The sequence below is a fragment of the Melozone crissalis genome, unplaced genomic scaffold (assembly GCF_028551555.1).
Source record: "Melozone crissalis strain CALT ecotype California unplaced genomic scaffold, PUWL_Pcris_2 ptg000063l_1, whole genome shotgun sequence".
NCBI classification, from domain to species: Eukaryota; Metazoa; Chordata; class Aves; order Passeriformes; family Passerellidae; genus Melozone; species Melozone crissalis.
Window position 1 is genome coordinate 3,697,992 of NW_026535841.1, and position 19,248 is coordinate 3,717,239.

Genomic DNA, 19,248 nt, shown 5'->3' on the forward strand with positions numbered 1-19,248 from the left:
GTTACCCACATTGCTGTAATGGCCCTCAGGGGATGGCCCTCAGTGCCGTGGGAGCTCTGCAGGGGCCTGCAGCACTGTGGGGAGCTTCAGTGTGCTCTGCCAGCCTGTCCTTTGCTGTGCTGTGCTCTGTCCCACATGGATACTGTGCTGTGCCAGCCTGTCCCTCACAGGTGCTGTGCTCTGTCCCACACGGATGCTGTGCTGTGTCCTGCACTGGTGCTGTGCCCTTTTCCAGCCCGTTCCTCGCTGGTGCTGTGCTGTGCCAGCCTGTCCCTCAGGTCCTGAGCTGTGCTGTGCTCTGTCCCACACAGATGCTGTGCTGTGTCTCTCAGAGGTTCTGTGCTGTCCCAGCCCATCCCATGCCGGTGCTGTGCTCTATCCTGCCCTGTCCCTCACAGATGCTGTGTCCTGTCCCAGCTCGTCCCTCGCCAGTGCTGAGCTGTGTCCCTCACAGGTGCTATGCTCTGTCCCTCACGGATGGTGTGTTGTCCCAGCCCATCCCTCGCCAGTGCTGTGCTGCGTCCCGCACTGATGCTGTGCCTGTCCCAGCTGGCCCAGCCGGTCCCTCGCCGGTGCTGTGCCCTTTCCCAGCCGGTCCCTCGCCGGTGCTGTGCCCTTTCCCAGCCTATCCCGCCCCGGTGCTCCCGGCTCCGGTGCTCCCGTCCCTTCCCTCAGCGCTTTCCCGCCCTCTCCTCTGTGCGCACGCGCGGCTCTCCCCTCCCCATTCCACCCCCGCCCGGCAGGGGGCGCGCTCACCCCGCGCCTGCTGCAGGCTTCCCTGGCGTGGCGCGATGACGTCATCCGTGTGCACCGGCGCGGGCAGCGTGGCCATGGCGCTGTTCTGCATCCGCAGGTACCGCGGGAATGGCCCCGCTCTCTGCTCTCCTCTTTGCTCCCCTCCCTGCTCCTCTCCCGCTTCCCTCCTACACCCGGAACCTGCCCCTGCCCCGGGCGCTGCCTCAGCCGCGGGCTCGGGCCGGGGGAGCGTGTTCGGAGCTCTGTGCAGGCGGTGTCTGAGGGGGTTTCTCTGTGTGGGCTGTTGCAGGTATGGCGAGGAGGACGAGCACCAGGAGGAGGCGGAGGCCGAGAGCCGGGCGCGGGTCCTGCTGGAGCGGCTGCAGCACCAGGCCAGGGCCCGGCAGCAGAAGAAGCAGCGAGAGGAACCGGCCCAGGGAAAGGAGGAGTCGGGGGAGCCCAGGCTGAGCCCCGGGGGGGAGCCCCGAGAGGGAAAGGGGAAGAGGAAAAGGGAGAGTGAGGAGCAGCTCAGTGCGCATAAACAGAAGAAGCTAAAGACAAAACAGCCCCGCAGCCCTTCGGAAGAAAGGGCTGGCACTGAGGAGGCAGCAGATGGCAGCAGCCCCACGAAAAAGAAGAAAGCAAATAGAAGAAAATCGAAAGTGCAGCCAGAGGGGACTGAAGCAGGTGAGGATACAGTGAGGCTGTAGGATTTCAGTTCATTGTGGTTGGCAGTTTCCACAGAAAAGTGGACACGAGTTGCTCTTTGAGTACTTTCCCCAGTTTACCTGGTTTTGTTTTCATCTCCTTTTTTTTCAAGGGAAGGCCTCGTACTGTGAACTTTGAGAATCAGTTTAGTGCAAGGGTAGGAGGGAAGCACATCACATCACCTCAGTCTTGTTGTGTGTGTACCAGCAAAGAAATGTTTGACTTCTACATTTGGTTTTAGGAAAAAAGAGCTTCAAGTTGTTGCTTAAGTCCTGTGTTGTAACATTGCCAAATCCCTTTTCTGTGGTGTGCTCTGACATGTGGCTTTGTATTGCTGTCTCCCAAATTCCAGATTCTGAAGAAGACATCAAACAACAGGACAGCAGGAACAACCTTAAAAAGAAGTCTGATAAGAGGAGGAAGACAGATGAGGAAACACAAGGAGATGAAACAGGGAAGAAAGAGAGCAGTGAAAAAGCTGAAGGAAATAAAACTACAGAGGAGGAGGTGCCCTCAGTAGCCTCAGGGGCAGATTGTGCCCCCTCCAGTATGATGATCCTCGGAGACTACGAAGCAAAGCCAGTGCAGAAGGTAAGCAGCCTGACTGAATTTTGATCATGATTAGGAATAGAGGGGTTCTTACAAGTCTGTTTTACATGTGGTATGCTGCATTCTCTTTCCCCTCAGGTGCAGCCCTTCCTGCCTCAGTGGCTTGCTGAGCCCCGGCGGGTGCAGAAGCGCATCAGGGACAACCTGTGTCCAGTCAGGGACGTGCCAGGAATCCACCCCAGGCTGCTGAAAAAGCTGCAGATGAATGGAATAGACTCCTTTTTCCCAGGTGCCTTTCCAGTGCTTTGGTTTCTTTCTAAAGGGACTTAAGGAGTTCCTGCAGGCTGGTGATGTGTGTTTTGTGTAAGCAGTGAAGTAAAAAAGGACAAAATGTAGTGCATGGAAGTGATTGTAGGAAATTTAACCCCTCTTTCCCAAAGCTTTGTCTGGGCTGAGTAAAAGTCTGTTACCTGCTCATAAATCAGCTTGGAGTGAAGGCTCAGAGCTGCCCAGAGAAAGAAGTCTTAACTTGTGTCCTCACAGTTTTCTGTGGTGGTGTTCACAGAATGGTGTTCACATCCTGGTGTTCCCAGGATGAGGGAAGAGATGAGGATCTGACTCCATGTTTCAGAAGGCTGATTTATTATTTTATGATATATATTATATTAAAACTATACTAAAAGAATAGAAGAAATTATTTCATCAGAAGGCTGGCTAAGAATAAAAATGGAATGATAACAAAAGTTTGTGACTGAGCAGCGAGTCTGAAACAGCCAGACTGTGATTGGCCATTAATTAGAAACAAGCAACATGGGCCAATCAAAGATCCACCTGTTGCATTCCACAGCAGCAGATAATCATTGTTTACATTCTGTTCCTGAGGCCTCTCAGTTTCTCAGGAGGAAAAATCCTAAGGAAAGGATTTTTCATAAAACGTGTCTGTGACAGTTTTCCTCCTTGTGGGAGCTTGTGCTTCAGCTCCTTCCTTTCCACTGTCTCTACTTCTGATCAGAGCTTTCTGGGAACTCATTCAGCTTGTTAAAGCACTACAAAAATATCCAAACAAAAAGAGAAATCTGTTTGTTTTCTGTTATTTTGCCAGTTTTGCAAACAACTACAATAAATGCCAGTTGTTAAATAAGAAGAAAGGACAGCTGGATGCAAGGACAGAGGGTGACCTCAGTCCTGGGGACTTAGGCTGTGTCTGAGGCCTATCAGGGTCATGCTGGGAAGCCAGCACACAGGATATATACATATATCTATACAAATATATACATATATATATATGTATATCTATATGAAACTGCAATATATATATATATGTATATATATATATATCTCAGTTATTATAGTGTATAGGTAGAAGTTGAGGAGGGCGAGTTTAGGGTTGTAAATGATAATGATTGCTATTCACCCTTGGTGGGAGATAGAAGAAAAGGCTAGGATTTTTCAGATTTGTGTTTGGTTGAGTCCTATTCATCCTCCCAGGGCTGCTGAGATGATAACCAGGATAGTTAGGAGTTTAGTGAGGCTGAGGTTATGTAGAGTAGTGTGATTGGAGGGAGTTTTATGACCATGAGTAGGAAATGCTTTTATATAACATTTTCAGCTGTTGGTGAGTTGGTGAAGCATACAGTGAGTGTTTGTGGTTTTGCTCAGTGCAGGCAGAGGTGATCCCTGCCATCCTGCAGAGTGCAGCCCATGGGTTCCTGCTGGGCCGGGGCGGGTTCCGCCCCAAGGACATCTGTGTGTCAGCCCCCACGGGCAGTGGCAAAACCCTGTCCTTTGTCATCCCCATCGTGCAGGTGAGCCCATCCTCTGGGAAACAGCTCTGGAAAAATGCTGGCATTGCTTTTGTGGGGTGGTGTTTGCAGGGGTGTTAGCATGAGGGAAGGGATGAGAATGTTGACTCTATGTTTCAGAAAGTTTGATATATCATGTATGTTATATATAAATAATATATATATAAATAATATATATATAAATAATATAATTATATATATTAATATTACTACATATATATAATAATTGTATATAATAACATATATATATATAATCTGTTATATTAAAATTACACTAAACAAATAGAAGAAAGGATTTCATCAGAAGGCTGGCTAAGAGTAGAAAAAAGAATGACAACAAAAGCTTGTGACTGACTGAGACAGTCCGAGCCAGCTGACTGTGATTGGCCATTAATTAGAAACAACTACACAAGACTAATCATAGATGCACCTGTTGCATTCCGCAGCAGCAAATAACCATTGTTTACATTTTGTTCCTGAGGCTTCTCAGCTTCTCAAGAGAAAAAATCTTAAAGATTTTTCATAAAACATGTCTGTGACATTAGTTTTGTTCAGGCAAAACCTGAGCTTCAAAGCAGGTGGAAAAGCCAAGGGATTTGTGGGTATAAGGCAGCAGATTGGCAGCTCAGAGCTGTCTGAGGGAGCTTCTTGTCAGCTTCCCACTCCTTTTCTCAGACAGCAGGCACAGCATGAGGAGTTGGGAGGGTGGGGAGAGAAAAATGGAAACATCAAACTGGGAGAATGTTTTATGTTTTTTACCATTTTCTCTCACTAGTTAAGCCCAAGAACCCTGTTCTGCCCTGTGCTGTCAGGGACTCACTGGTCTCTGTTTTGGCAGGTTCTGTTGGATCGAGTGGTTTGCCACGTCCGAGCTCTGGTTGTTCTGCCCACCAAAGAGCTGGCACAGCAGGTATGTGACTCCTCACCATAGCTGGGCTGAGGGGCAGGCTGTGCAGCCAGTGCTTTGGCTGTCCTGTAGAGCAGGATATGACCTGCCAGAGGGTTTGATGCTGTTCATGTGATGGAAATTACTCCCTGCAGCTGACAAAGCCTCTTGACCTCTTTGCAGGTGAGTAAAGTGTTCAACGTTTACACTGACGGGACAGGTCTGAAGGTCGTTTTGGTTACTGGCCAGAAATCTTTTGCAAAGGAGCAGGAGATGCTTGTCCAGAAAAAGTAGGTGAAAAGGTATTTTGACAAGGTTTATAGAGATTGCATGCTAATTAATATCATTAAGGTGGGGTCAAGATATGGACTATTGCAGCACAGCATCAGGCTTTTATCATGGTTTTGGATAATGGGTTTATATGCTGGACTATCATGGCATTGGCTCTCATGGTTTTGGATAATGGGTTTATGTGCTGGACTATCATGGCATTGGCTCTCATGGTTTTGGATAATGGGTTTATATGCTGGACTCTGGTGGTTCTGTCTTTGTCACAGTGCTTGTTACTCCCCCTGTTTTGTGCTTGTAATGTTTCACTGGATTTTTGGGGGTCTTCACCAGCAAATGCTCAGAATGCAAATGTTTACCTTGTGCCCATGGGTACACGTGACTGTGTGGGGTTTTTCTGCAATTAAACTCTTTTGAAGAGCAATGAAGAGTGACACTTTCTGCTTAAAATAAGGCAGCACAGTGGAGACTGGTGTTTGGTGTCCACCACTGCCCCTGCATGCAGTGTCAACTCCATTTGTGAATTTTGTTATTCCTCAGTTAATTGAGTGGTAGGCAAACCTTAAGGTCTCTGCTACAGGCTTTATTGTGAGGAGAGAGACTTAGTGATGGGCTGCTTGTCCTTTCAGAGTGACAGGCTACTGCAGCCTGGCTGACATTGTGGTGGCCACGCCAGGGAGGCTCACGGATCACATCAACCAGACCCCAGGCTTCAGCCTGGCACAGCTTCGCTTCCTGGTGAGTCACCAGAGCTCTCCCATCTGAGAGCAGTGTCTGCTGCAGCAGTAATTCCTGCTTGCTTCTTGTGTGCAACATAAATTCCTCCCTGTTGGAGCTGTTGTGTGGGCCTGTCTGCACTCCAGATTGAGGAGGGATCAGTCACAAGATGAGATGTTTGATTCCAACTCGTGACACCCAAGCATCCACCCACTTCCCCTTCTCTCTGAGGCTCTTGCAATCTTGGAGTAAGGATGGTCAAGGAAAGCAATTCTTTTGACTAGAAGCTTCCATTATCTTACCTTCTGGCTCACTGGTTACAGATGCAAAGGAAAATAAAACCTGCCAGTACTTAATAAGTGGTGATTTTTATCCTTGTGAACTCAGATCGTGGATGAAGCTGACCGTATGATTGATGACATGCACCAGAACTGTCTGAACCAAATTGTCAGAGCTGCATTCCAAGGAGAAAATCACTCTGGCTCCAACAAGCTTTTTCAGAGGACCAAGCCAGGGCCTTTAACAGCAGCCAGGTAAGTTGCAGAGTGCATTTCGTTGTACTGATAGCACTTGGATGTCACTGCCCTGCCACACAGAGCCTCAAAGCTTCATTCCTCTGGGAAATGTCTGCCAGAATGATGCCAGAGATGTCCTTCAGACTAAGCATTGTGTTCTCCAGGCTTTCCCTATGTGGACTAAAGGAGCATCAAAAGAAAGCACAAACATTGCAAATCTGTGATCCATTTGCACAGTAACTTTAGCAATGCCTTCTGGCACAGCTGAGTAATGGACTTGGAGGAAAACTCTTGCTACTAACTATCTGCAGCTGCTGTTTTTGTACAGCAGTGGCAGAGATGTGTCAGAAACTGAGGGGAATGGCCAAGGAAGGACATGACTAGAATGAGGACAGGGGTAACCAGGGTGCAGGTATTTGTGTAGGAGTAATGGATTGGGGTTGTGCACTTGGCTGAGAATGCTCATCAGTTCTGTCTGTGAATTCCACAATAAAACAAGGGTGGAAAAGAACCCAGAGGAAAGGCCCAGGGCAGGAAAAGAGCATCAAAGAGCACTGATTGTTTCCCTTACATCATGTGAAGGCACTTGGGGTGAATCTCCTTTGCCCCATCCTTAAAGTTCACTTTCTGTGTGCTGTTTCTTTCAGTTCCTGCTCTCCTCAGATACCCTTACAGAAACTGCTGTTTTCAGCCACACTGACCCAGGACCCAGAGAAATTGCAGCAGCTGGATTTATTCCAGCCTCGTCTCTTCACATCTGTGTATTCCGAGAAAAACAGAGATGGAACAGAAACTGAACAAAATCCCAATAATAAATACACACTCCCAGAGGGGCTGTCGGTATGATGTGAATTGTTTTTAATAAGTTATGCTTGAAGATTTAATTCTGTACTAATTGTGGTTTTACCCTAAAACAAATGTGTCTTCCCTGTGTTTCCTTGCAAAAGTGGCTTTGGGAGTCTATATGACCCAGAGAGCTGTGCCTTTGCACATTAGTTTTATCAATACTTAATGTTTATTTGGTTAAGACTTGATTATTTTTTAAATTAATCTGTCTTCGTGTGGAATTAAATTTAGCAGCAATGGGGAGTGGAACTAGGAAGTCATGATAATGTAGTAGCCCCTATCAATTGTCCATATGTGTAACATTCATTTCAAGACATGTGTGCACAGGCCAGCCTGTGGGCAGCAGGGCAGTGCATGCTGTTACTTGCTGTGGAGGCGTAAGAGCATGAGAACAGCTCAGCTCTCCTGTCTCCACTCGGGTTGTGTCTCTCAGCCTGTTTGTTCTAAGGGGGATTGCATGATGGGCTCTGGTTTTGGTGCTGTTAGTCAGCTAGGAAACATCCAGACCTGTGTAAGTCATGGACAGGCAGTGGGGTTTCAGGGAAGTCTTGGCAAGAAATTATTTTTGTCTCTGAACTCCTTCCCTGTTGACAGCAATGTTACGTGCCTTGTGACCTGAACTCCAAGCCTTTGATCCTCTTATATTTCATGCTGAAAATGAAATTCACCCGTGTGTTGTGCTTCACCAACTCCAGGGAAGCCTCTCACAGGTAAACATGAGCGAGATCACTGGTGGGGATCTGTCAAGGGATCTTTGAGAGATAAAGAAGTGACAGTTTCTCTCTCATTTACCTGCAGGTTGTTCCTGCTGGTTCAGGCCTTTGGTGGAGTCACGGTGGCAGAGTTTTCTTCTCGGTTAACTCCAAATGAGAGAAAGAGAACCATGAAGGAGTTTGAGCAAGGAAAAATACAACTGTGAGCATCTTAACTAGTTTTCCTGTATGTTTTCCAGCATAGGCTGTTTCCAGTGTAAAAAGCTAAACAGAACAAGGGACACAGACTTGGGGTCTTCTAAAACATGCAGGAGTCTGTGGCAGGAGGGGTGTGAGACTTGGATTTGTGGCTTTGAATTGTTTATCCTTCCTGTAACTCAGCCTGTTCTACTCTAGCTGCAGTCTGAGTTTTATGTTGTTTTATAACAAGCAGTAAATACAAATTTGTTTTCATAGTTGCCCAAAACACACAGGTTTGTAAATCTGTAGTTTAATTTTTGTGCTGAGCATCTGATGCTGGTAGGGTGGAAATGGATGTTGGTGCTGAAACTGTATTTAGTGTTACAGCTTCCTACCAAAGCAATCCCTGCTCAGACTGGCATACAGGTCTCCTTCTACCCATGTCTGTGATTTGCATTGTGGTTTTGGTAGCTATATGAGATTGTATCTGTGCAATGTCTCTGAGGAAAAGGTAAAATCTTATTTTCTGGGTGTTATTTTTATCCAAACCTGGTGTATGAATTCCTCCTTGACTGCTGGAATCTCTCACCTCACTGTGTGTTCTGTGCTTGTATGGAATGTTCAGACTCCTCAGAGATTTGTATGAGCTGGGAGGTGTCTGGCATGCTTGGAGAACCTGGAAACACCCCTAACTTTTCATGCTCAGCAGAGGGTGACAGGTCTGTAGTGATGCTTGGAGGTCTGTGGGCAGCTCACAAGGCCAGTGGCACTAAGGGGTGACTTGCAGTGCTGCTGCCAGCCCAGAGATCAGCAAGAGTTGTGCCGTGTTCCCTGGTGTTTTATTTGTGTGTGTAGTGCCTGAGATGTTACCTGAAAATGACTATACATACATTTACAAACAGGTTAATCAGCACAGATGCCACAGCCCGAGGGATTGATGTGAAAGGAGTGAATTATGTGATAAACTATGATGCACCCCAGTTCATCAGGACCTACATTCACCGGTAAGACAGCAGGAACAAGAGGGACATGTCTGAGCTTGGTTGATTTTGAAATATTTAGCAAAAGTGACATGCACTTAAAAGGACTTTTAGCTTTTCTTTTTACTTTAAAATGCAAGTAGCTTTCTGGCAAAAATTAAGCCTAGCATTGCTTGGAATCAGGGTTTCTTAAAACTGGAGAATTTCAGCATCAAAATTTTAGAGTTGATGGTGGCACTGACTGTGGGGCTAACCTGACTTGAAGCTGCTTTCTCTGTTTTCAGGGTTGGAAGAACAGCTCGTGCAGGAGAAACAGGTGTTGCTTTCAGCTTGGTCCTTAGAATTCAGGTATGTCTTTGGTGTGGTGTCACAGACATATTTTATGAAAAATCCTTTTGATAGGATTTTTTCTCCTGAGAAGCTGAGAGGCCTCAGGAACAAAATGTAAACAATGGTTATCTGCTGCTGTGGAATGCAACAGGTGCATCTGGGATTGGTCTCATGTTATTTTTAATTAATGGCCAATCACAGTCCAGCAGTCTTGGACTCTCTGGTCAGTCACAAGATTTTGTTATCATTCCTTTCTATTCCTTTCAAGCCTTCTGATGAAATCCTTTCTTCTATTCTTTTAGTATAGTTTTAATATATAATTTTATTTTAATATAATATATATAATAAAATAATAAACCAGTCTTCTGAAACATGGAGCCAAGATTCTCACCTCTTCCCTCATCCTGGAACCCCCCCTGTGAACTCCTCCACAGTGTGGGATTCATTTGATAAGGATGCACGCAGGGGCATAAAGATCACAAAGTTCCTACTACTTCCCACCTTTTCCAGTCAGCTGAGCTTTGTGCTTGGAAACTTCAGTTATTTCCTGAGTAGGCAGATGTTCCCAAATGTGCTGATTTTGTAGCTGCTGGGCAGGGGTGTCTGATCTCATCTCCAGTGTCTGTCTCGTGCAGGAGCGGCGCTTCCTGCGGATGCTGAGGGATGCTGGCATCCAGGACATCCAGAAACACCCAGTGAAGGGCAACTCCCTGAAGCCACTGGTGCAGCAATATGAGGGAGCTCTGTGTAAGCTGGAGAAGACAGTCAAGGTAACTGAAATGGGGAAGAAAGCAAGCTGTGCAAGTTGCAGTTTGATTTTTTTATTGCAATTGATGCTTGGCACAAGTGTTGGAGTCCAGGATCCTTTCCTCCATCTGTGATAGCACCAATTCAGCATTGGTGAAGGCAGCACTGGTGGGTGCATCATTATGGAATACTCTGACAGAAAACCTTTCTCCCTTCCCCACCCTTTCTAAGTTAGGCAGCATTCCTGGAGGGGTTTAAAGGATGTGTAGATGTGGCACTTGGGGATGTGATTTAGTGGTAGGCCTGGAAGTGCCAGGTAAATGGGTGGATTCAATGGTGTTGAAGGCCTTTTTCAACCAAAACAATTCTGATTTTTGGTGGGTTTTTTCTATTCTACCCTTCTCTTTACCTCTGTAGCTGGGATTTTGTAGCTGGGATTTTTGATCTTAGAGGTCTCTTCCAACCTCATTATTCTGTGATTCAGCTACCCAGAGTACTGCCAGCAAAGTGCAGAGATTAAACCTTTTGTCATTACAGAGTTCAAGGCTGTAATGTACAGCTGTCTGCAGGCCCTTTTTTGTACACCAGTGTGAAGTTGAGAACTGTGACACAAAAGCAGGGTAGCATTTACCTTGCCAGATGGGTGGACTAGGGATCCTTAATAGACTTTGTGCTGCATGATTTGGGCAAAGTGTTCTGCTCCCTAATCTGAGAACTCATAAATACCTGACCCTGAAAAATGGTGATTTTGAGTTGTAGACTAGGAATATTTGAGAACTGGGACAGAAAGGTTTAATAATAAATTTATTAAATTATCCTGTTCCTCCCTGAAGTCCCTTCTATGTGACTCTGGGACAGGGGCATCTTCAGTCACCTTGTCATCTTTAATTTTGAACAGAATGAGCGAGCACAGAGACGAGCCTGAGGCGTGGAAGCTGAGCTGGCTGAGGTGGCACTGAAGCTGCTGTGTGGGACAGGCCATGGCTGCTCCCAGCACTGAGTCATGGCCCCTCAGTTCCTCAACCTTATCATATCTCATGTCAGCTATTGCCTTATTCCTCTTTCAAGGACACTGTGAACAGAGTTCAGTTGCTGGTTTAAAAAAAAGAAAAAAAGATAAATTTTGAGATACAGGTTGTCTTGAAGAGGACTTTGCATCATATCCTGCTGGCATGTGGAAATTACCACCAGCCTGAGCGTTGCCTGATGGAACTGCTGTGCTCCAGTGGTGAGGGCTGGCCCTCATTCCTGCCCTGGGACAATGGTTCTGTGTGTCTGCAGATGCATCAACACCAGTGCCTAAAGCAGAAATGTGTTTGAAGAGCTGCTCTAGGTGCACTGACTCCAACTTTTAAGTAAATATTAAATAAATATTATATATATTTTTAAAACAGTGTCTAATAAAGATTCCTGGGCTCAGGAATTGGACTTTATGATCTTTGTGGTTCCCTTCCAACTCACAGTGTAAGATATTGCTTAAAGGACTTTTCCCTGTGCCTTGTCCTTTTCTTGCCTATGTTGTTTCCCTCTAATGTTCTATACCAGAGGTAACAGCAGGTATTGTTAAGTGTAGATTGATGTTAATGCAGACTGAAATGTCTGATGTCCAGTATGAATGTCCTGGAGCCAGCTGGTGTCACTGCAAGCCATAAGCCTGAATTTGACACATGCCATGGTATTTTTAGCTGTCCTGGCAGAAGGCTTGGAGCTGCCATGTACCTGTGGCCTGCAACTACTCTCCAAGGGTTGCTTTTCCTTCATGAATGCCTCCAGCCCTGGCTTATTGTTTTGCAAAACAAAATGAACGTGCATTAGGAGTAAGTAATTGAAAGGTGGGAATCTTGAAGAAATGGGGTTTGGGACGGGTGGTTGAATCTTGTGAGGATAGGAGCAAGGTTGTGTCACAGCAGTGAAGCCGTGTGGGTTCTCCTGCTGTGCCTGCTTGCTCTCCAGTTGTTTTTCCTTAGCACGGGAGTCACAGGAACGGGAATTCCTCTTGTGCAAGAGCTGTGAGGTGGCAGGGGCAGATCCAGGATGTGCCGCTCACACCCCTCAGCCGGGCGGTGCTTTCTGTACACTCGGGGCAGTTAGCGGGGCCAGCCGCGGGCTGTAGGGCGGCAGAGCCCGGCTGAGCCCGGCCCCGTCCCGTGGGCTCGGCCCGCCCCGGTGGGAGCGCCGGGCGCTGCTGCCCCGCCCTGCCCGGGGCGGGCCCGGCGCGGCGGGAAGGCTTTAACAGCGCCGAGCCCGGGCGGCAGCGACAGCGACAGCGGCGCGATGGGGCTGGAGCTGTACCTGGACCTGCTCTCGCAGCCCTGCCGGGCGCTCTACATCTTCGCCCGGAGCAACAACATCCCCTTCGAGTTCAAGCGGGTGCAGCTGGCCAAGGGTGAGCGGGGCGGGGGCGCCGCTGTGTCCCGGGCGGTCCCGGAGAAGCTGCGGGTGCGGGTGTCCCTCTGCTCGGTCCCAGCCTGCCCCAACCCCGGCTTTGGGGGTGTCCCAACCCCGGCTTTGGAGGTGTCCCAGCCGCAGCTTTGGGGTGTCCCTCTGCTCTGTCCCAGCCCTGGCTTTGGGGGTGTCCCAACCCCGGCTTTGGGGGTGTCCCAGCCGAGGCTTTGCGGTGTCCCGGGCGCTTCCAGCCGCGGCTTTGTGGGTGTCCCTCTGCTCTGTCCCAACCCCGGCTTTGTGGGTGTCCCTCTGCTCTGTCCCATCCCCGGCTTTGTGGGTGTCCCTCTGCTCTGTCCCAACCCCGGCTTTGCGGTGTCCCAGCCTGTCCCAACCCCGGCTTTGCGGGTGTCCCTCTGCTCTCTCCCAGCCCCGGCTTTGGGGTGTCCCAGCCGGGGTTTTGGGGGTGTCCCAGCCCCGGCTTTGTGGGTGTCCCTCTGCTCTGTCTCAGCCCCGGCTTTGCGGGTGTCCCAGACGGTCCCAGCCCCGGGTTTTGGGAGTGTCCCAGCCTGTCCCAGCCTCAGTTTTGCGGTGTCCCGGGTGGTCCCAGCCCCGGCTGTGCGGGGTTCCAGACGGTCCCAGCCCCAGTTTTGCGGGGTCCCGCTGCTCCCTTGGCCACTCCCGGGGGATGGCCGCTGGATTCCAGCCCGCGGGTGGAAGCAGGAGGATACTCACCATCCCCACCAGTGTGAGATGCTGAGAGAGGCTGGGGTGGCCATCCTGCTGCAGGGAGTTCCTGGTGCCTACACAAAAACCACACCAAATTCTGCAATCGTGTAGTTTAAGTACTGTTTTTAGTGCCTGCGCTCCTCTGCAGCAAACAGGACTCTGCCAAGGCATGTGATATCTTTGAAATCGGCCCCACCCAGCAGAAAATGGGTCTCTGAAAAACAGAGACGCTTTTCGCAGAAGCGCTCAGGATGTGCCAGATCTGGGGCATTCCCCATTCAGATGGGAAACAAAAAGCTGCGGAGATGGGACATTGGTGTAAGGGTGAGGACAGCCGAGGTGTGCGGCTCTCGCTCAGGAATTCAGCTGAGAAGAACGTGTGCTCTGCTTTGCAGCAGCGGTGAGAGCAGCCCTGCCCCTCCGGCAGGGGTTACCCCCTCGGGACGCTGCCGTGCCCCAGCTTGCCGAGCTGTCCCCATGGGAAGGTGGGGCAGGGGTAGGGCTGCCCCTCTGCAGTTCCACTGGCCCGAGTGCTTTGTGGTCTGGTTATTTTGGGAGGGTTGAGCACCAGCTTGAGAAGGCTGTGGAGCGAGACAATGCAGGTGGCAGTGATGTGAACAGTGAGAAATGAAGGGAGGTGGTTTAGTTGGGTTCAAACCAACTGATAACTGGTAGGAGCCTGTCCAAAGGTGTCTTTTCACCAAAGATCTGTATCTTCTTTCTTTGTAATTGAAGCTGGTAAACCCTATCCTTCAGCCTCTCCAGATATCTGATTTGAAATTAAGGTAATGCATTGGGCATAAAAAGGCCTCAGTAAGTAATGCTTAAAAACAATGAAAGATGAGAAGGCGCTGAAATTGAGGAAGGAACAAAAGAGACTCCAACTTGAGAGAAACCTCAGATGTGTTGTGGTTGAGTCTTTGGGTGTTCCCCTGCACCTGAGCTGTGTGGTGGTTGTACCTTAACTGTGGCTTTCCTCCCACTTGCCTCATAGCAAAAGCTTTTGCAATTCTTTGTACCTGGGGGCTGGCTCATCTTGTGCCCTTCCCCTTCTTTCCCAATGAATTAATTAATTGTTGTGGTGAGACACTGGAGCGAAGGAGAGGAAACTGGCAAGGAATGAGAGCACCAAAGAAAAAGGAACAACTGAAATGCAAGCATAGGGGAAGTGAAGGAAAGGGAATTAAATCACAGATTCCCAATGCTCTGGGCCCCTTGGGAATCTGCTTTTGGATTTGAGATGGGTGATTTGGGTGCACCCCCCATGCCTGGGGAAGCTCTCCAGGTACCTGCATGGGTGCCACAGTGAGGGAGGATCCCTGCACTGGCCCCTGGCCCTGCACAGTTTGTAAGGACCAGGTGAGGGAGCTGAGACTCAGAACTGAGCTGGTGCCTTAAGTGTGATGGCCCAGAAAAGCTCTCAGCCCCCAGCAGGGCAGGTGTCAGTGAAAGGGGTAGGAGTGGGAATGGGTAGGGATCTCCTGGCATTCAAAGGACACCTGAAGACCTGGAATCTGCACACTTCTTCTTTTTGAGAGGGGTAGGGGAGGTGGGCTATGAGCCAAGTGACAGGGGAATAGTCACAAATAACTTTGCCAAGTACAGAAAAGCTGAATTTGCTTCCAGAGCATCTCCTCTGGCACACAGATCCTCAGATGGCTCACACAGCAGGACGGGGCACAAGGTTAGTTACACATTAGAGAGGCTTGAATACCCAGGCAGCCACGTGTGGCTGAAGGGAGTGGGTGGAAAAGGCTGTCACAAACAAGTCACACAGAACAAGGCTTCTAGGACTGCTTTCAGACAGAATGGAGTACACTGAGACCTCAGAGGAACAAAACACCTTCTCCTGTCAGGTTCACTCTGCCTACCCTTTGGGGAGGTTCTACAAGATAGCTTAAAATCAACCTCAAATTCATATCTGCTCTTACAAAAGATTGCAAGATGCACAGGACTAATTGAAACTTCATCTGTAATGAAGTACCCATGGCTTTACATGGAATTACAGGAATTTATTTTCATCTGTGGACTTCAGAAAGTATAGTTGAATATAAAGTGCATTAACTTCCAGAAAAAGGTATCTATCTGCTTTGTCAGTGTCCGCCCTTCCCTGGAGGAGAGGGTTTGTGAGATCCCTTTCCCCCAAGGTGCTTGTGCTCCCTCTGGCTTTGTACAGCACAGGTACCTCCAGGCACAAACCTGGAGTGGATAGAGCCCCAAGATGTCAAGTGCTGTTGGTATGAAAGGACTCCTAACCATGCTGCCCTTGGTCCGTAGGTGGGTCTGGCATGCAGGCAGTAATCAGCAGGAAGGCTGATAGCACAGGGCTAGCCCCCTGCTCACCCTGCAGCACTCACTCATGGCTTAGAAACTCGATGCAAGGCTCAATTTGTACAGTCAGAAACAGGAACTTGGAGCTGGACAGTCCCCACAAACTCCTCAGGTGTTTACAAACAGGTCCTGAGTATCCCTGCCAAGTAAAACTTCTCCTTTCCTTCCTCAGGGCAGCACAAGACAGAGGAGTTCCGGAAGGTGAACGTCCTGATGAAGGTGCCTGCACTCAGGGATGGCTCTTTCACCTTAGCAGAGAGGTGAGGCTCAAATAATCCCCTGCTGCAGTGTTGTTTATCCAGTGCTTGGATTCTGCCAGGGTGCTGCTGGCACTCCAGTCCAGACAGGTTTTTGTCTCCCTCCTGTCCTTTGTTCCACTTGTACGTGACAAACCTGTGTTTCAAGAGAAGCTATCTTATGTAAGCAACTTGAGCAGCATTAATAGTAGGAAAAGCTGCTGCTTGGAGCTACTTAGCTGCTTTGTAGGCATTGTTTCTGAGCTTAAATATCTGGCCAGGTGTCCTGCTCTCTGCCTGCAGCTGGAGGCTGGAGGTCAGTGCAGGAAATCTGACATAAAGCACCCACAGCTGGATGGCCAGGCAGTGTGAAGCTCAGATTTGGTATAAACTCATTCTGCAGCTTCTATTTGCTCAAAACTGGGCAATTACTTGTATTAGATTGTGGTCCACAGGCAGCAGCACAAACTCTCTCCTGTGCTGTGCCCTGCTGCACTTCTACCTGACTCCCATCAGGTTTGTCCAGCAGTGCAAAATTTGGGGGAAAAGAAAGGATAAAGGATGAGGTGCTTTAATCCCAGATGATCAGCTCACTGGTGTGTCTTGCTCTCTGGGCAGCATTGCAATCCTCCTGTACCTGGTCCAGAAATTCAAGACTCCTGATCACTGGTACCCAGCTGACCTGCAGAAAAGGGCCAGGGTTGATGAGTACCTGTCCTGGCAGCACATCAACATCCGTGCCAAGGGGAGCAAGCTGTTCTTAAGCAAGGTAAAACCATTATAGATCAAAAACGAGGTGCTAAGGGCTGTAAGGGAAATGGGCTGCTTGTCTGTAGGGCCTTCCTCAGCAAATGTACAAACCAAGTGAGAGATAGGAACAAAACTGACTTGGCTGCTGAAGTGAGCCTAAGTGAAGTAGGCTGGATCCTTCCTGCTGCAGCCAAAGGTAAATCCAGAGCAAATGCAGAGGGTGAGAGCTCCCCCAGACACAGCTCAGTGCTGGCTGCCCAGCTTCATGGAAAGAAACTATCTCCCTCTGCACAAACAAAATGCAGGTGCTGGCAGATGATACAGTCTTCCCTTTGATGCCTCAGGTTGGCTTTTCTGTTTTTCTGTGCTGCTTTAGTGTGTGGGTCTGGGTTTCATGTTAGGGGATGGTGAGCTCTGTGCACAGAGCAGGGAGACAAAATAATTCATTTTCTAGCTGGGGACCAAAGACAAATGATCCAAATCTCAGGCCCAAGAGCACAAACAGCATGGGCTGAAGAGAGAAAAACAAGGATGGGGCTTCATGGGCTGAAGCTGTAATTGGACAATGAAATCCAATATGCAAATGGAGCAGAACTTATGAAAGTGAGAGACCCCATGACCAGTTGTCCATTTTGTCACCATTTTGGTTCGTTATGGGTGTAGCCCTGGCTGGGGTCTTGTGCTGCCCAAGGTGGATCCATTGAGACCTCCTACTAAATCCCTCCTTTATTCTTTAGCTCTGTCTGGTCTCTGTTCTAGGCCAGCCTTCTCAAGGCATCACTTTGAGAGGAGACTCTTGTGGTTGAATTTTCAGGTTTCTAGGCAGCAGACAAGGAGAGACAGGCAGTAAGGACTGACATTCATGTTAACCTGGCAAGGCTGATGAGCAGCTCTGGTTGTTCCCATGCATGGCTGGTGAGGGATCCTCAGACGGTGGCAGTGAGAGTGTGATGAGTAGATCTGGAAGGAAACACATAAAAAGCCAGTTGTTTCTTCTCCCTGCCAGGTGCTGCTGCCTCTCATCACAGGCCAGCCACTTCCTCCAGAGAAACTGGAGCTTGCCACTGAGGAGCTGAACGTTGCCCTGAAGCAGTTTGAGGAGAAGTTCTTGCAGGACAAGCCCTTCATCGCAGGCAGCGAGGTCTCCCTGGCAGACCTGGTGGCACTGGTGGAGCTCATGCAGGTGAGCAGCAACCCCAGCACTGCTGCATGTGAGCTGGGCTGTGGGCAGGCCAGGCCAGGGGGGTGCTGCACCCCCAGCTCTGTAATGGCAGCTCTTCCCTGGGGTTAATCTTGCTCCTTTTTGACTTTGATCACAATTAATTTTACTGGGGAAAAACTACTTTGATTAAACAAAGAAATATGGACAGAATTCATCAGGAAAGAAAGATAAATTACAAACTAGGCAGGAAAGTACAGATATTTGGAAGAGCTGTGCTGGTGTGCATGTCCATGTTCTGCATTGGACCATTCTGGGGTTAGCCATGGCAGAGCCCTTTGCTGTATGTCCCAAGGCACAGCTGCTGCTGAGGTGTCACCACTTTCCTCCTATTACCCAAGAGCCAGAGATGAGCTCCACCTGATGTCATGAGTGGCTGCTGCCTTGAGCCAGAAGAACATCCATTTCCATGGGTCCATCCCTGGCTGTGCCCTGTTTGCCTCACTCTGGGTCTGTGTGTGCTGGCTGCGCCCTGTGAGCCTCATTTGGGTGCTCTCTGTGTCTCTGCACCCCCTGTGTGTTGGCTGTGCCCTGTTAGCTCACTCTGGGTGTGTGTGTGCTGGCTGTGCCCTGTTAGCTCACTCTGGGTGTGTGTGTGCTGGCTATGCCCTGTTTGGCTCATTTGGGTGCTGTGTGTGTCTCTGCAGCCCCTGTGTGCTGGCTGTGAACCTCACTCTGGGTCTGTGTGTGCTGGCTGTGCCCTGTTAGCTCACTCTGTGCTCTCTGTGTCTCTGCAGCCCCTGTGTGTGCTGGCTGTGCCCTGTTAGCTCACTCAGGGGTCTGTGTGTGCTGGCTGTGCCCTGTTAGCTCACTCTGTGCTCTCTGTGTCTCTGCAGCCCCTGTGTGCTGGCTGTGCCCTGTTAGCTCACTCAGGGGTCTGTGTGTGCTGGCTGTGCCCTGTTAGCTCACTCTGTGCTCTCTGTGTCTCTGCAGCCCGTGTGTGCTGGCTATGCCCTGTTTGAGGACAGGCCGGCGTTAGCGGCGTGGCGCGGCCGGGTGGAAGAAGCTGTGGGCAAGGACCTCTTCCTGGAAGCCCACCAGGACATCATGAACGCTAAGAACTTGACTGCTGACCAGTTTGCACCTGAGTTGCTGGAGAATTTCAAGCAGCAGCTCCTAAAGCAGAGTTAAAGGGTTGTGCTGTAATAAAATGGATTATTTTTCTGAAGGCTTTTTGTAGTCTTTCAGCATTTCTTCTAAAAATCATTCATACCATTCCACAAAATGCACTTCTCTTCGTTCACAGCCTTTCTGCAACTTAGAAGAGAAGAAAAATACATCTCAGACTGCCATGAGCAGCTTTTCCCTCTTGTCCACTGCAGCAGGGGAAGTGTAGCCCTGCAGGCTTTTCTTTCATCCAGCACCACTGGATGTGTTTCAGGGCTGAGCTGGTTCAGTCTGTGTGGGAACAGGGGCAGCCAGAACCTGGATGTGTTTCAGGGCTGAGGTGGTTCAGTCTGTGGGGGAACAGGGGCACCAGAGCTGCCCTCCCACCTCTGCTCTGAGTGTTCCAGGCCAGAGCAAAGGTTTCCTGAGGGTATGGCAGAACAGGTGTGGCTGAAACAAGGAAAAAACACTGTAGCAGATGGTTTTCACTGTGCCAAG

General features: G+C 49.2%; 2 protein-coding genes across 2 annotated transcripts; both read left to right on the plus strand.

The window, feature by feature from the left end:
- The first annotated feature begins 830 nt into the window (after positions 1–830).
- On the plus strand, positions 831–11,434 carry DDX51 (DEAD-box helicase 51). The gene is made up of 16 exons (XM_054288945.1): positions 831–853; positions 1,046–1,422; positions 1,796–2,034; positions 2,131–2,281; positions 3,652–3,797; positions 4,633–4,704; positions 4,864–4,970; positions 5,598–5,706; positions 6,073–6,218; positions 6,848–7,040; positions 7,641–7,756; positions 7,845–7,961; positions 8,842–8,943; positions 9,204–9,267; positions 9,885–10,019; positions 10,895–11,434. The coding sequence occupies exons 1-16, from the start codon at positions 831–833 to the stop codon at positions 10,919–10,921; spliced, it is 2,124 nt and encodes a 707-aa protein (XP_054144920.1). The 3' UTR covers positions 10,922–11,434.
- A 793-nt stretch (positions 11,435–12,227) lies between these two features.
- On the plus strand, positions 12,228–18,814 carry LOC128945253 (glutathione S-transferase theta-1-like). The gene is made up of 5 exons (XM_054288959.1): positions 12,228–12,382; positions 15,611–15,698; positions 16,293–16,443; positions 17,431–17,607; positions 18,577–18,814. Exons 1-5 carry the CDS (start codon positions 12,271–12,273, stop codon positions 18,772–18,774), a joined length of 726 nt encoding a protein of 241 aa, XP_054144934.1. The 5' UTR covers positions 12,228–12,270; the 3' UTR covers positions 18,775–18,814.
- The last annotated feature ends 434 nt before the right edge of the window (positions 18,815–19,248 follow it).

Bases quoted from the DNA above. Each gene is read 5' to 3' on its own strand.
- DDX51 (XM_054288945.1), top strand. From the start codon at position 831: ATGGCGCTGTTCTGCATCCGCAG. The intron at 854-1,045 runs GTACCGCGGGAA...GGGCTGTTGCAG, and splicing joins GCGCTGTTCTGCATCCGCAG to GTATGGCGAGGAGGACGAGC. The intron at 7,757-7,844 runs GTAAACATGAGC...ATTTACCTGCAG, and splicing joins TCCAGGGAAGCCTCTCACAG to GTTGTTCCTGCTGGTTCAGG.
- LOC128945253 (XM_054288959.1), top strand. From the start codon at position 12,271: ATGGGGCTGGAGCTGTACCTGGACCTGCTCTCGCAGCCCTGCCGGGCG. The intron at 12,383-15,610 runs GTGAGCGGGGCG...TTCCTTCCTCAG, and splicing joins GCGGGTGCAGCTGGCCAAGG to GGCAGCACAAGACAGAGGAG. The intron at 17,608-18,576 runs GTGAGCAGCAAC...GTGTCTCTGCAG, and splicing joins CACTGGTGGAGCTCATGCAG to CCCGTGTGTGCTGGCTATGC.